Source organism: Pongo pygmaeus, chromosome 4 (genome assembly GCF_028885625.2).
Source record: "Pongo pygmaeus isolate AG05252 chromosome 4, NHGRI_mPonPyg2-v2.0_pri, whole genome shotgun sequence".
In the NCBI taxonomy this organism is placed as follows: Eukaryota; Metazoa; Chordata; class Mammalia; order Primates; family Hominidae; genus Pongo; species Pongo pygmaeus.
This window is the reverse complement of record NC_072377.2, coordinates 165,490,981-165,503,459: the sequence shown is the minus strand read 5'-3', so window position 1 is coordinate 165,503,459 and position 12,479 is coordinate 165,490,981. Positions and strand designations below refer to the sequence as shown.

The window sequence follows — 12,479 nt, the reverse complement described above, 5'->3', positions numbered from 1 at the left end:
ACTAAACTCATTGTAGGCAAACACAGAAGTATCCTCAGCTGTCAGCATAGTGTCTGATGGGCTCTCAATGAATTCTTTCTTCATTCATTCCACAATGGTTTCACAATCCCCATCTTGGCTTACTCCTGGCAAACACCATTTCTAAATTAGTCCTATCAATTCCTTTCTTATCTTGACCTGTTCCTCAGATCAGTAACACATAGATGGCAGCTGGGTACCTCCTTCTCCATTGACAACTGCCTTCATTGATGCTTTATAATCACTGTGTCAAAGCCAAAGTTTTAAGTCCACAGACATACCTAACAATGCCTGTCTGTTCCTCCTCTGCAGACCTATAAGGGCTCTGATATAGACGTCTTTACCTTTGGGACACCAATCAACACCATCTCCCTCACCACAATCCTTTTGCACCAGGCAATGGAAATGAAGACATGGGTAAGTGTCCCAGAGACCCTTTGCCTTCAAAATTGTGCTCCTGTCCATTGACTATACTCAAATTTCTGAATTGTTTTATTCTGTGTTATCAATCCACTCAATAAATACACACTAAGCTCCTACCTATGTCCTACCTGTACAGAGATGAAAGGGGTGACAAAGATAAAATTCTGGCATCAACTTGCTTTTCATCTAGCCAGGATGTTAAAACTAACATATATAAAACAATGAGACAATTAGTTGCAAAAATAGATAATTAATAAAAAGTTCAGGGGTATGGCCAGGCATGGTGGCTCACACCTGTAATCCCAGCACTTTGGGAGGCTGAGGTGGACAGATCACCTGAGGTCAGGAATTCAAGACCAGCCTGGCCAACATGGTGAAATCCCGTCTCTACTAAAAATAAAAAAATTAGCTGGGTGTGGTAGCAGGCGCCTGTGGTCACAGCTACTCGGGAGGCTGAGGCAGGAAAATTGCTTGAACATGGGAGGCGGAGGTTGCAGTGAACCAAGATCGTGCCACCACACTCCAGCCTGGGTGACAGAGTGAGACTCCATCTCAAAAAAACAAAAAACAAAAAAAGTTCAGGGGTGTTTCAGAGACAAGGAAAACACTGACCATACATACTTGAGGCTGTGTTAGGGAGGAATTCCCCCCATTTAATTTTAGGGTGAATGATTAGAAACGTGCCTCCAGGTAACCATATCTCAAGCATATCCAAATATCACATTTTGATATCTAAGAAGGCAATGTCACCTTTCTGATTAGATTCTTCTAGTCAGTAATAACTATAAAAACTAACAGCTTACAATTCTATACCAAGTGTCTCTCTACATGATTAGCATGTATTATTTAACCTCTAGAGCCCTTTGTGTTAGGTGTTTTTATATTCCCATTTTACAGATTTAGAAATGTGGTAGATGCAATAAGGTTTAACTTGCCCCCAAGCAGTGCAAGACAGAAGCAAGTTTTGAACCCTGGCAGTTTAATGTGAGCCTTTAACATCCATGCTAATAGTATAAGCAGATAAGATTGAATGGTACACAGGGAACACTTTACAGAAAGATTTGTCCTTAGCCAAGCTCAAATGGCTTTCTGGAAGTACAAGCATTAAAAATTTGGAAAATAGCCCCAAGTAGGCTCAGCATGTTCCTACATTCTGCAATGGAACTCTCCACCCCAACCTCCCACCACCATCACGAGCTAAAGCAGGCCATAACCAGCTGGGCAGTGGCTGATAAGAGCCACTCAAAGGTAGTTTTGGATCATGGAGTTCTCATTTTGAAAACCTCCTCTCCTATTCAACATAGTATTGAAGTTCTGGCCAGGGCAATCAAGCACAAGAAAGAAATAAAGGGTATTCAAATAGAGAGAAATTAAAATTGTCTGTTTACAGATGACATGATTGTATATTTAGAAAACCCCATTGTCAGGGCAGGCGTGGTGGCTCACGCCTGTAATCCCAGTGATTTGGGAGGCCAAGGTGGGCAGATCACAAGGTCAGGAGTTCAAGACCAGCCTGGCCAACATGGTGAAACCCCATCTCTACTAAAAATACAAAAATTAGCTGGGCATGATGGCATGTGCCCATAATCCCAGCTACTCAGGAGCTCGGGAGGCTGAAGCAGGAGAATTGCTTAAACTGGGACCTGGGAGACAGAGGTTGCAGTGAGCCAAGATCGCACCACTGCACTCTAGCCTGGGCTACGGAGCAAGACTCCATCTCAGCCTAAAATCTCAAGCTGATGAGCAACTTCAGCAAAGTCTTAGGATAGAAAATCAATGTACAAAAATCATAAGCATTCCTATATACCAACAATAGACAGAGCACCAAATCATGAATCAACTTCCAATCACAATTGCTACAAAGAGAATAAAATACCTAGGAATACAGCTAACAATGGGAGTGAAGGACCTCTTCAAGGAGAACTACAAACCACTGGTCAAGGAAATAAAAGAGGACACAAACAAATGGAAAAACATTCCATGCTCATGGATAGGAAGAATCAATATTGTGAAAATGGCCATACTGCCCAAAGTAATTTATAGATTCAATGCTATTCCCAAACTACCATCAACATTATTCACAGAATTAGAAAAATATACTTTAAATTTCATATGAAACCAAAAAGGAGCTCGTATACCCAAGACAATCCTAAGTAAAAAGAACAAAGCTGGAGGCACCATGCTACCTGACTTCAAACTATACTACAAGGCTACAGTAACCAAAACAGACATATACACCAATGGAACAGAGTAGAGACCTCAAATAACACCACACATCTACAACCATCTGATCTTCAACAAACCAGACAAAAACTAGCAATGGGGAAAAGATTCCCTATATAATAAATGGTACTGGGAAAACTGGTTAGCCATATGTAGAACACAAACTGGAGCTCTTCCTTATACCTCATACAAAAATTAACTCAAGATGGATCAAAGACTTAAACATAAAACCCAAAACCATAAAAGCCCTAGAAGAAAACCTAGGCAATACCATTCAGGACATAGGCATAGGCAAAGATTTCATGACGAAAACACCAAAAGCAATTGCAACAAAAATGAAAATTTACTAAACTAAAGAGCTTCTGCACATCAAAAGAAACTATCATCAGAGTGAAAAGGCAATCTACAGAATGGGAGAAAATTTTTGTAATCTAACCATCTGACAAAGGGCTAATATCTAGAATCTACAAGGAACTTACACAAATTTACAAGAAAAAAACCCATCAAAAAGTGGGCAAAGGATATGAACACATACTTCTCAAAAGATGACATTTATGTGGCCAACAAACATGAAAAAAAGCTCAACATCACTGATCATTAGAGAAATGCAAATCAAAACCATAATGAGATACCATCTCACACCAGTCAGAATGGCGATTATTAAAAAGTCAAGAAACAGCAGATGACGAGGCAGTGGAGAAATAGGAACGCTTTTACACTGTTGGTAGGAATGTAAATTAGTTCAACCATTGTGGAAGACAGCATGGTGATTCCTTAAGGATCTAGAACCAGAAATACCATTTGACCCAGCAATCCCATTACTGGAGATATACCCAAAGCATTGTAATTCTTTCTACTATAAAGACACATGCATACGAACATTTATTGCAGCACTATTTACAATAGCAAAGACATGGAACCAACTCATAACAGATTGGATAAAAAAAATGTAGTACATATACACACCATAGAATACTATGCAGCCATAAAAAAGAATGAGATAATGTCTTTTGCAGGGACATAGATGAAGCTGGAAGCCATTATCCTCAGCAAATTAACACAGGAACAGAAAAGCAAACACCACATGTTCTCACTAATAAGTGGGAGTTCAACAATGAGAACACATGGACACAGAGAGGGGAACAACACACACTGGGGACTGTCAGGAGGTGGGGAACAAGCAGAGGGAAAGCATTAGGACAAATACCTAATGCATGCAGGGCTTAAAACCTAGATGACAGGTTGATAGATGCAGCAAACCACCGTGGCACATGTATACCTGTGTAACAAACTTGCACGTTCTGTACATGTATCCCGGAACTTAAAGTAAAATAAAAATTTTTTAAAATCCTCTGCTCCAATGTGTACCAATGACAGAACAAAGTGATAAGACAAAAAAAGGCATAGCCAGGCTTAAGCACAGGACAAATTTCTTCATAGGCCAGAAACACCAGAAGAGGCTGCAATACAATGAGGAAGGGAAGGGGAAGAGAAGGCACTGGGAAGGGTCAAACTGCAGACTTTCTGGGAACTGGGACAGGACAGAGATCATGGCAATGGGGACTCTGGCTCCTGTGGGGTAGGGGCGGACTGGAACCCCATCTACTGCTGGATCTAAAATTCTCCTACTCAAGAAAGAAATCTAAAGAAAAGATAACAATGGCAAGCTGTTTGGAGGTACAGTTTTTGGTTTTTTTGTTTGTTTTTGGAGATGAAGTCTCGATCTTGTCATCCAGGCTGGAGTGCAGTGGCACCATCTTGGCTCATTGCACCTCTGCCTCCTGGGTTCAAGAGATTCTTCCGCCTCAGCCTCCTGAGTAGCTGGGACTATGGCGCGTGCCACCATGCCCAGCTAATTTTTTGTAATTTTAGTAGAGACAGGTTTTCAATGTGTTAGCCAAGATGGTCTCAATCTCCTGACCTCATGATCCGCCCACCTCAGCCTCCCAAGAGTGTATAGTTCTATCAGAAGCTGTTTGATACTAGAAACCACCAAGCTAACGAAACATTTAGAATTCTCGAAAATAAAATACTGTCATTGAAATTAAAACTACTATTTGTAGGATCCGCTCTAGATCAGACACTGGCAAAAAATAAACTGCCAAATTGAAATGTAGTTTTGGGAGCTTATCCAGAATGATACACAAATATGAAAAATAATTAAGAAGAAATGGTGGCTAGAACAAATGGCTTCAGCCTCTCTAAATAGGAATCTCAGGAGGAAAAAAAGAATGATGGAGAAGCAATATTTGAAGAAATTGTCATTGAGAATGAAAATTTATCAAAAATCTGGATATATTGCCAGGATATATCATAATTAAATTGTATAATATAAAAGATACAGAGGCAGCCCTTAAGTCATCCAGAGACTATAGACAAATTACTTGAAAAGGAACAGCTATGCTGGTGACCAAACAATAAAAGCCAGGAGACAATGAAGTAATTATCTTCAAAAAACCTGAAGGAGAAAATAAAACTAGAAAAGCTACACTATTAAGAGTAAGGCAAAATAAATCCTATTTTCAAATAAACTCTATAAGGTTAACTAACTACCCATAGGCCCTCACAAAAAAAGGAACATACTTCTGCAAGAACATAAACAAAAGCTAAAACTATAAGACACAGCATAAAGAAGGGCTATTCAATAGGTAGGTAATTTATGCTAAAGCCTTCATAGTGGATAGAAGAATAAAAATACACATTTAACTATACATTTTTCCATAAGAGTTCACTTTTTTTAGTATCTTAAGATTAATCACTAAAAGGGAAAGAGAAAAAAAATCTAGAAAACTGTCAATTCTGCAGATGTAGGAAAGATGAAAAAATGAGAGCAGGGTGGCTGGCGAGACAGCCAAATAGGAGCAGCTCCAGCCTGCAGTTCCCAGCAAGATCAACACAGAAGGTGGGTGATTTCCGCATTTCCAACTGAGGTACCCAGCTCATCTCACTGGGAGTGCTTAGACAGTAGTTACAGCCCACGGAGAGCCAGCTGAAGTAGGGTGGGGCATTGCCTCACCCGGAAAGCACAAGGGGTTGGGGAACTCTCTGCCCTAGCCAAGGGAAGCCATGAGGAACAGTCTACTCCGGCCCAGATACTACACTTTTCCCACGGTCTTCCCAACCCACAGACCAGGAGATTCTCTCGGGTGCCTACACCACCAGGGCCCTGGGTTTCAATCACAAAACTGGGTGGCTGTTTGGGCAGTCACCGAGCTAGCTGCAGGAGTTTTTTTTTTTTTTCATATCCCAGTGGCGCCTGGAATGCCAGAGGGATAGAACTGTTCACTCCCCTGGAAAGGGGGCTGAAGCCAGGGAGCCAAGTGGTCTAGTTCAGCAGATCCCACTCCCATGGAGCCCAATAAGCTAAGATCCACTGGCTTGAAATTCTCGCTGCGAGCACAGCAGTCTGAAGTTGACCTGGTACACTCCAGCTTGGTTGGGAGAGGGGTGTCCACCATTACTGAGGCTTCAGTAGGTGGTTTTCCCCTCACAGTGTAAACAAAGCCGCCAGGAAATTCGAACTGGGCAGACCCCACTGCAGCACCTCAAAGCTTCTGTAGCCAGACTGCCTCTCTAGATTCCTCCTCTCTGGGTGGGGCATCTCTGAAAGAAAGGCAGCAGCTCCAGTCAGAGGCTTATAGATAAAACTCCCCTCTCCCTGGGACAGAGCACCTGGGGGTAGGGGTGGCTGTAGGCACAGTTTCAGCAGACAAACATTCCTGACTGCCAGCTCTGAAGCATAACGCTTGAGCTCTGCTAAGGGACAGACTGCCTCCTCCAGTGGGTCCCTGACCCCTGCGCTTCCTGATTGGGAGACACCTCATACAGGAGAGCTCTGGCTGGCATCTGGTTGGTGCCCCTCTGGGATGAAGCTACCAGAGAAAGGAACAGGCAGCAATCTTTGCTGTTCTGCAGCCTCTGCTGGTGATACTCAGGCAAACAGGGTCTGGAGTGGACCTCCAGCAAACTCCAGCAGACAGGCCTGACTGTTAGAAGGAAACTAACAAACAGAAAGGAATAGCATCAACATCAACAAAAAAAAGTCCACACAGGTACCCCATCTGAAGTTCACTAACATCAAAGACCCAAAGGTAGATAAATCCATGAAGACGAGAAAAAAACAGCACAAAAAGGCTGAAAATTCCAAAACCCAGAATGCCACTTCTCCTCGAAAGGATCACAACTCCTTACCAGCAAGGGAACAAAACTGGATGGAGAATGAGTTTGATGAATTGACAGAAGTATGCTTCAGAAGGTGGGTAATAACAAACACCTCCAAGCTAAAGGAGCATGTTCTAATGCAATGCAAGGAAGCTAAGAACCTTGAAAAAAGATTAGAGGAATGGCTAACTAAAACAACCCGTTTTGAGAAGAACATAAATGACCTAATGGAGCTGACAAACACAGTATGGGAACTTCGTGAAGCATACACAAGTATCAACAGCTGAATCGATCAAGTGGAAGAAAGGATATGGGAGATTGAAGATAAACTTAATGAAATAAAGCGTGAAGACAAGATTAGAGAAAAAAGAATGGAAAGGAATGAACAAAGCCTCCAAGAAATATGCGACTATGTGAAAAGACTAAACCTATATTTGATTGGTGTACCTGAAAATGATGGAGAGAATGGAACCAACTTGAAAAACACTCTTCAGGATGTTATCCAGGAGAACTTCTCCAACCTAGCAAGACAGGCCAAGACACATAATTGTCAGATTCACCAAGGTTGAAATGAAGGAAAAAATATTAAGGGCAGTCAGAGAGAAAGGTCAGGTTACCCACAAAGAGAAGTCCATTGGACTAACAGCAGATCTCTCTGCAAAAATCCTACAAGCCAGAAGAGAGTGGGGGCCAATATTCAACATTGTTAAAGAATTTTCAACCCAGAATTTCATATCCAGCCAAACTAAGCTTCATAAGCAAAGGAGAAATAAAATCCTTTACAGACAAGCAAATGATGAGAGATTTTGTCACCACTAGGCCTACCTTACAAGAGCTCCTGAAGGAAGCACTAAGTATGGAAAGGAAAAACCGGTAGCAGCCACTGCAAAAACATACCAAATTATAAAGACCATTGACACTATGAAGAAACTGCATCAACTAATGGGCAAAATAACCAGTTAACATCATGACAGGATCAAATTCACACATAACAATATTAACCTTAAATGTAAATGGGCTAAATGCTCCAATTAAAAGACACAGACTGGCAAATTGGATAAACAGTCAAGACCCATTGCTGTGCTGTATTCAGGACACCGATCTCACATGCAAAGACACACACAGGCTCAAAATAAAGGGATGGAGGAATACTTACCAAGCAAATGGAAAGCAAAAAAAAAAGCAGGGTTGCAATCCTAGTCTCTGATAAAACAGACTTTAAACCAACAAAGATCAAAAAAGACAAAGAAGGGCATTACATAATTGTAAAGGGATCAATGCAACAAGAAGGGCTAACTATCCTAAATATATATGCACCCAATACAGGGCACCCAGATTCATAAATCAAGTTCTTAGAGACCTACAAAGAGACTTAGACTCCCACACAATAATAATGGGAGACTTTAATACCCCAATGTCGATAGTAGACAGATCAACAAGACAGAAAATTAACAAGGATATTCAGGACTTGAACTCAGCTCTGGACTAAGCAGACCTAATAGACATCTACAGAACTCTACACCCCAAATCAACAGAATGTACATTCTTCTCAGCACCACATCACACTTATTCTAAAATTGACCACATAATTGTAAGTAAAACACTCGTCAGCAAATACGAAAGAATGGAAATCATAACAGTCTCTCAGACCACAGTGGAATCAAATTAGAACTCGGCATTAAGAAACTCACTTGAAACTGAACAACTACATGGAAACTGAACAACCTGCTCCTGAATGACCACTGGGTAAATAATGAAATTAAGGCAGAAATAAAGAAGTGCTTTGAAACCAATGAGAACAAAGACACAACGTACCAGAATCTCTGGACACAGCTAAAGCAGTGTTTACAGGGACATTTAAAGCACTAAATTCCCAGAGTAGAAATGGGAAAGATCTAAAATCAACACCCTAACATCACAATTAAAAGAACTAGAGAAGCAAGAGCAAACAAATTCAAAAGCTAGCAGAAGACAAGAAATAACTAAGAGCAGAACTGAAGGAGATAGAAACACAAAAAACCCTTCAAAAAAAAAAAAAATCAATGAATCCAGGAACTGGTGTTTTGAAAAGATTAACAAAATAGACCACTAGCCAGACTAATAAGAGAAAAATCAAATAGACACAATAAAAATTGATAAAGGGGATATCACCACTGATCCCACAGAAATACAAACTACCATCAAAGAATACTATAAACACCTCTACACAAATGTACTGGAAAATCAAGAAGAAATAGATAAATTCCTGGACACATACACTCTCCCAAGACTAAACCAGGAAGAAGTCAAATCCCTGAACAGACCAATAACAAGTTCTGAAATTGAGGCAGTAATTAATAGCCTACCAACCAAAGAAAGTCCAGGACGAGATGGATTCACAGCCGAATTCTCCCCGAGGTACAAAGAGGAGCTGATATCATTTCTTCTGAAACTATTCCAAACAATAAAAAAAAGAGAGACTCTTCCCTAACTCATTTTATGAGGCCAGCATCATCCTGATACCAAAACCTGGCAAAGACACAAGAAAAAAAAATTTCAGGCCAATATCCCTGTTAAACATTGATGCAAAAATCCTGAATAAAATACTGGCAAACCAAATCCAGCAGCACATCAAAAAGCTTATCCACCACAATCAAGTCAGCTTCATCCCTGGGATGCAAGCCTGGTTCAACATACGTAAACAATAAATGCAATCCATCACAAACAGAACCAATGACAAACACCACACAATTACCTTAATAGATGCAGAAAAGGCCTTCAATAAAATTCACCTCTTAATGCTAAAAACTCTCAATAAACTAGGTATTGATGGAACATATCTCAAAATAATAAGAGCTATTTATGACAAACCCACAGCCAATATCATACTGAATGGGCAAAAGCTGGAAACATTCCCTCTGAAAACCGACGCAAAACAAGGATGCCACCCTCTCTCACCACTCCTATTCAACATAGTATTAGAAGTTCTGGCCAGGGCAATCAGGCAACAGAAAGAAATAAAGGGTATTCAAATAGGAGAAGAAGAAGTCATATTGTCTCTGTTTGCAGATAACATGATTGTATATCTAGAAAACCCCATTGTCTCAGCCCCAAATCTTAAGCTGATAAGCAACTTCAGCAAAGTCTTAGGATACAAAATCAATGTGGAAAAATCACAAGCATTCCTATACACCAATAATAGACAAACAGAGAGCCAAATCATGAGTGAACTCTCCCATTACAAAGACAATAAAATACCTAGGAATACAGCTAACAAGGGAAGTGAAGGACATCTTCAAGGAGAACTACAAACTACTGGTCAAAGGAATAAGAAAGGACACAAACAAATGGAAAAACATTCCATGCTCATGGATAGGAAGAATCAATATTGTGAAAATGGCCATACTGCCCAAATTAATTTATAGAATCAATGCTATCCCCATCAAGCTACCACTGACTTTCTCCACAGAACTGGAAAAATCTACTTTAAATTTCATATGGAACCAAAACAACCCATATAGACAAGACAATGCTAAGCAAAAAACACAAAGCTGGAGGCATCATGCTACCTGACTTCAAACTATGCTACAAGGCTACAGTAACCAAAACAGCATGGTACTGGTGCCAAAACAGATATATAAACCAATAGAACAGAACAGAGGCCTCAGAAATCACACCACACATCTACAACCATCTGATCTTTGACAAATCTGACAGAAACAAGCAATGGGGAAAGGATTCCCTATTTAATAAATGATGTTGGGAAAACTGGCTAGCCATAGGCAGAAAACAAACTGGACCCCTTCCTTACACCTTATACAAAAATTCACTCAAGATGGATTAATGACAAACATAAGACCTAAAACCATAAAAACCCTAGAAGAAAACCTAGGCACTACCATTCAGGACATAGGCATGGTCAAAGACTTCATGACTAAAACACCAAAAGCAATGGCAACAAGAGCCAAAATTGAAAATGGGATCTAATTAAAGAGCTTCTGCACAGCAAAAGAAACTATTATCAGAATGAACAGTCAACCTACAGAATGGCAGAAAATTTTTGCAATCTACCCATCTGACAAAGGGCTAATATCCACATCTACAAGGAACTTAAATTTACAAGAAAAAACAATCCCATCAAAAAGTGGGCAAAGGATATGAACAGACACTTCTCAAAGGAAGACATTTATGTGGCCAACAAACATATGAAAAACACTCATCATCACTGGTCGTTAGAGAAATGCAAGTGAAAACCATAATGAAATACCATCTCACTCCAGTTAGAATGGCGATCATTAAAAAGTCAGGAAACAACAGATGCTGGAGAAGATGTGGAGAAATAGGAACACTTTTACACTGTTGGTGGGAGTGTAAATTAGTTCAACCATTGTGGAAGACAGTGTGGCGATTCCTCAAGGATCTAGAACCAGAAATACCATTTGACCCAGCAATCCCATTACTGGGTATATACCCAAAGCATTATAAATCATTCTACTATAAAGACACATGCACACACGTTTATTGCAGCACTGTTCACAATAGCAAAGACTTGGAACCAACCCAAATGCCCACCAATGATAGACTGGATAAAGAAAATGTGGCATATATATATATATATACCATGGAATACTATGCAACCATAAAAAAAAAGGATGAGTTCATGTCCTTTGAAGGGACATGGATGAAGCTGGAAACCATCATTCTCAGGAAACTAACACAGCAACAGAAAACCAAAAATACCGCATGTTCTCACTCATAAGTGAGAGGTGAACAATGAGAACACATGGACACAGGGAGGACAACATCACACACTTGGGCCTGTCAGGTGGTGCTAGGGGAGGGATAGCATTAGGAGAAATACCTAATGTAGATGGGTTGATGGGTGCAGCAAACCACCACGGCACGTGTATGCCTACATAACAAACCTGCACACTCTGCACATGTAGCCCAGAACTGAAAGTATAATGAAAAAATGCATTTTAATTTAAAAAAAAAAAAAGAGCAAAGAAAATGATGGCAAACAAAAAATGCAAAATGAGATGTTTAACTAAATTGAAATATATCAGTACTCATAGTTGATGTAAGTAGATTAAATTCTTCCTTTAAAAAAATTAGATTGGATTTTTTTCATCCAGCAAAAATAAGAAATGGACAAATTCACAATCATAGTTTTTTTCATACAACTCTATAAGAAACTGGTATAGATCAAATAGACAAAAAAAATAGAAGGGGTATAGAAACTTTTAATAAATTATGTTTGATCTAATATATAAAACTTTGCTCAAAACAGATAACATTTTTTCAAACGTACACAGACCATTTACCAGAGAGACAATTCTAAATCACAAAGGAATTTGAAAGAAAAAAAAAATCAAAGTTTATGTTCTCTGACAAGTTATTTAAATTAGAAACCAGCAATAAACAGGTAGCCACATAAAACCTAACAAGCTTAGAAATTTCAAAATGTACTTCTAAACAACTTATGAAATAAAGAGTAAGTCATGATGGAAATTCTAAATACCTCTTGCTGAATGACTATAAAAATACTAGTACTTGTAATGGCAAAATCCACGATTACTTAGGTACCAACCTAAGGATTAGAAATCCCCTAGGGCGCGGTGCTCTCCAGCCCCAGAAAATCAATAATGATCTGTCTTAAGTAGGAGCAGTAATTC

The 12,479-nt window shown here is 39.7% G+C and overlaps 1 protein-coding gene across 1 annotated transcript in view; it reads left to right on the top strand.

Annotated features, from left to right (window-relative positions):
- Positions 1 to 12,479, top strand: part of ATP10B (ATPase phospholipid transporting 10B (putative)) — a 274,541-nt gene that overhangs the window by 247,689 nt on the left and 14,373 nt on the right. The window contains exon 20 of the mRNA XM_054489519.2: positions 331 to 435. Coding sequence (XP_054345494.1) covers positions 331 to 435 — 105 coding nt within the window. The remainder of the gene's footprint in view (positions 1 to 330; positions 436 to 12,479) is intronic.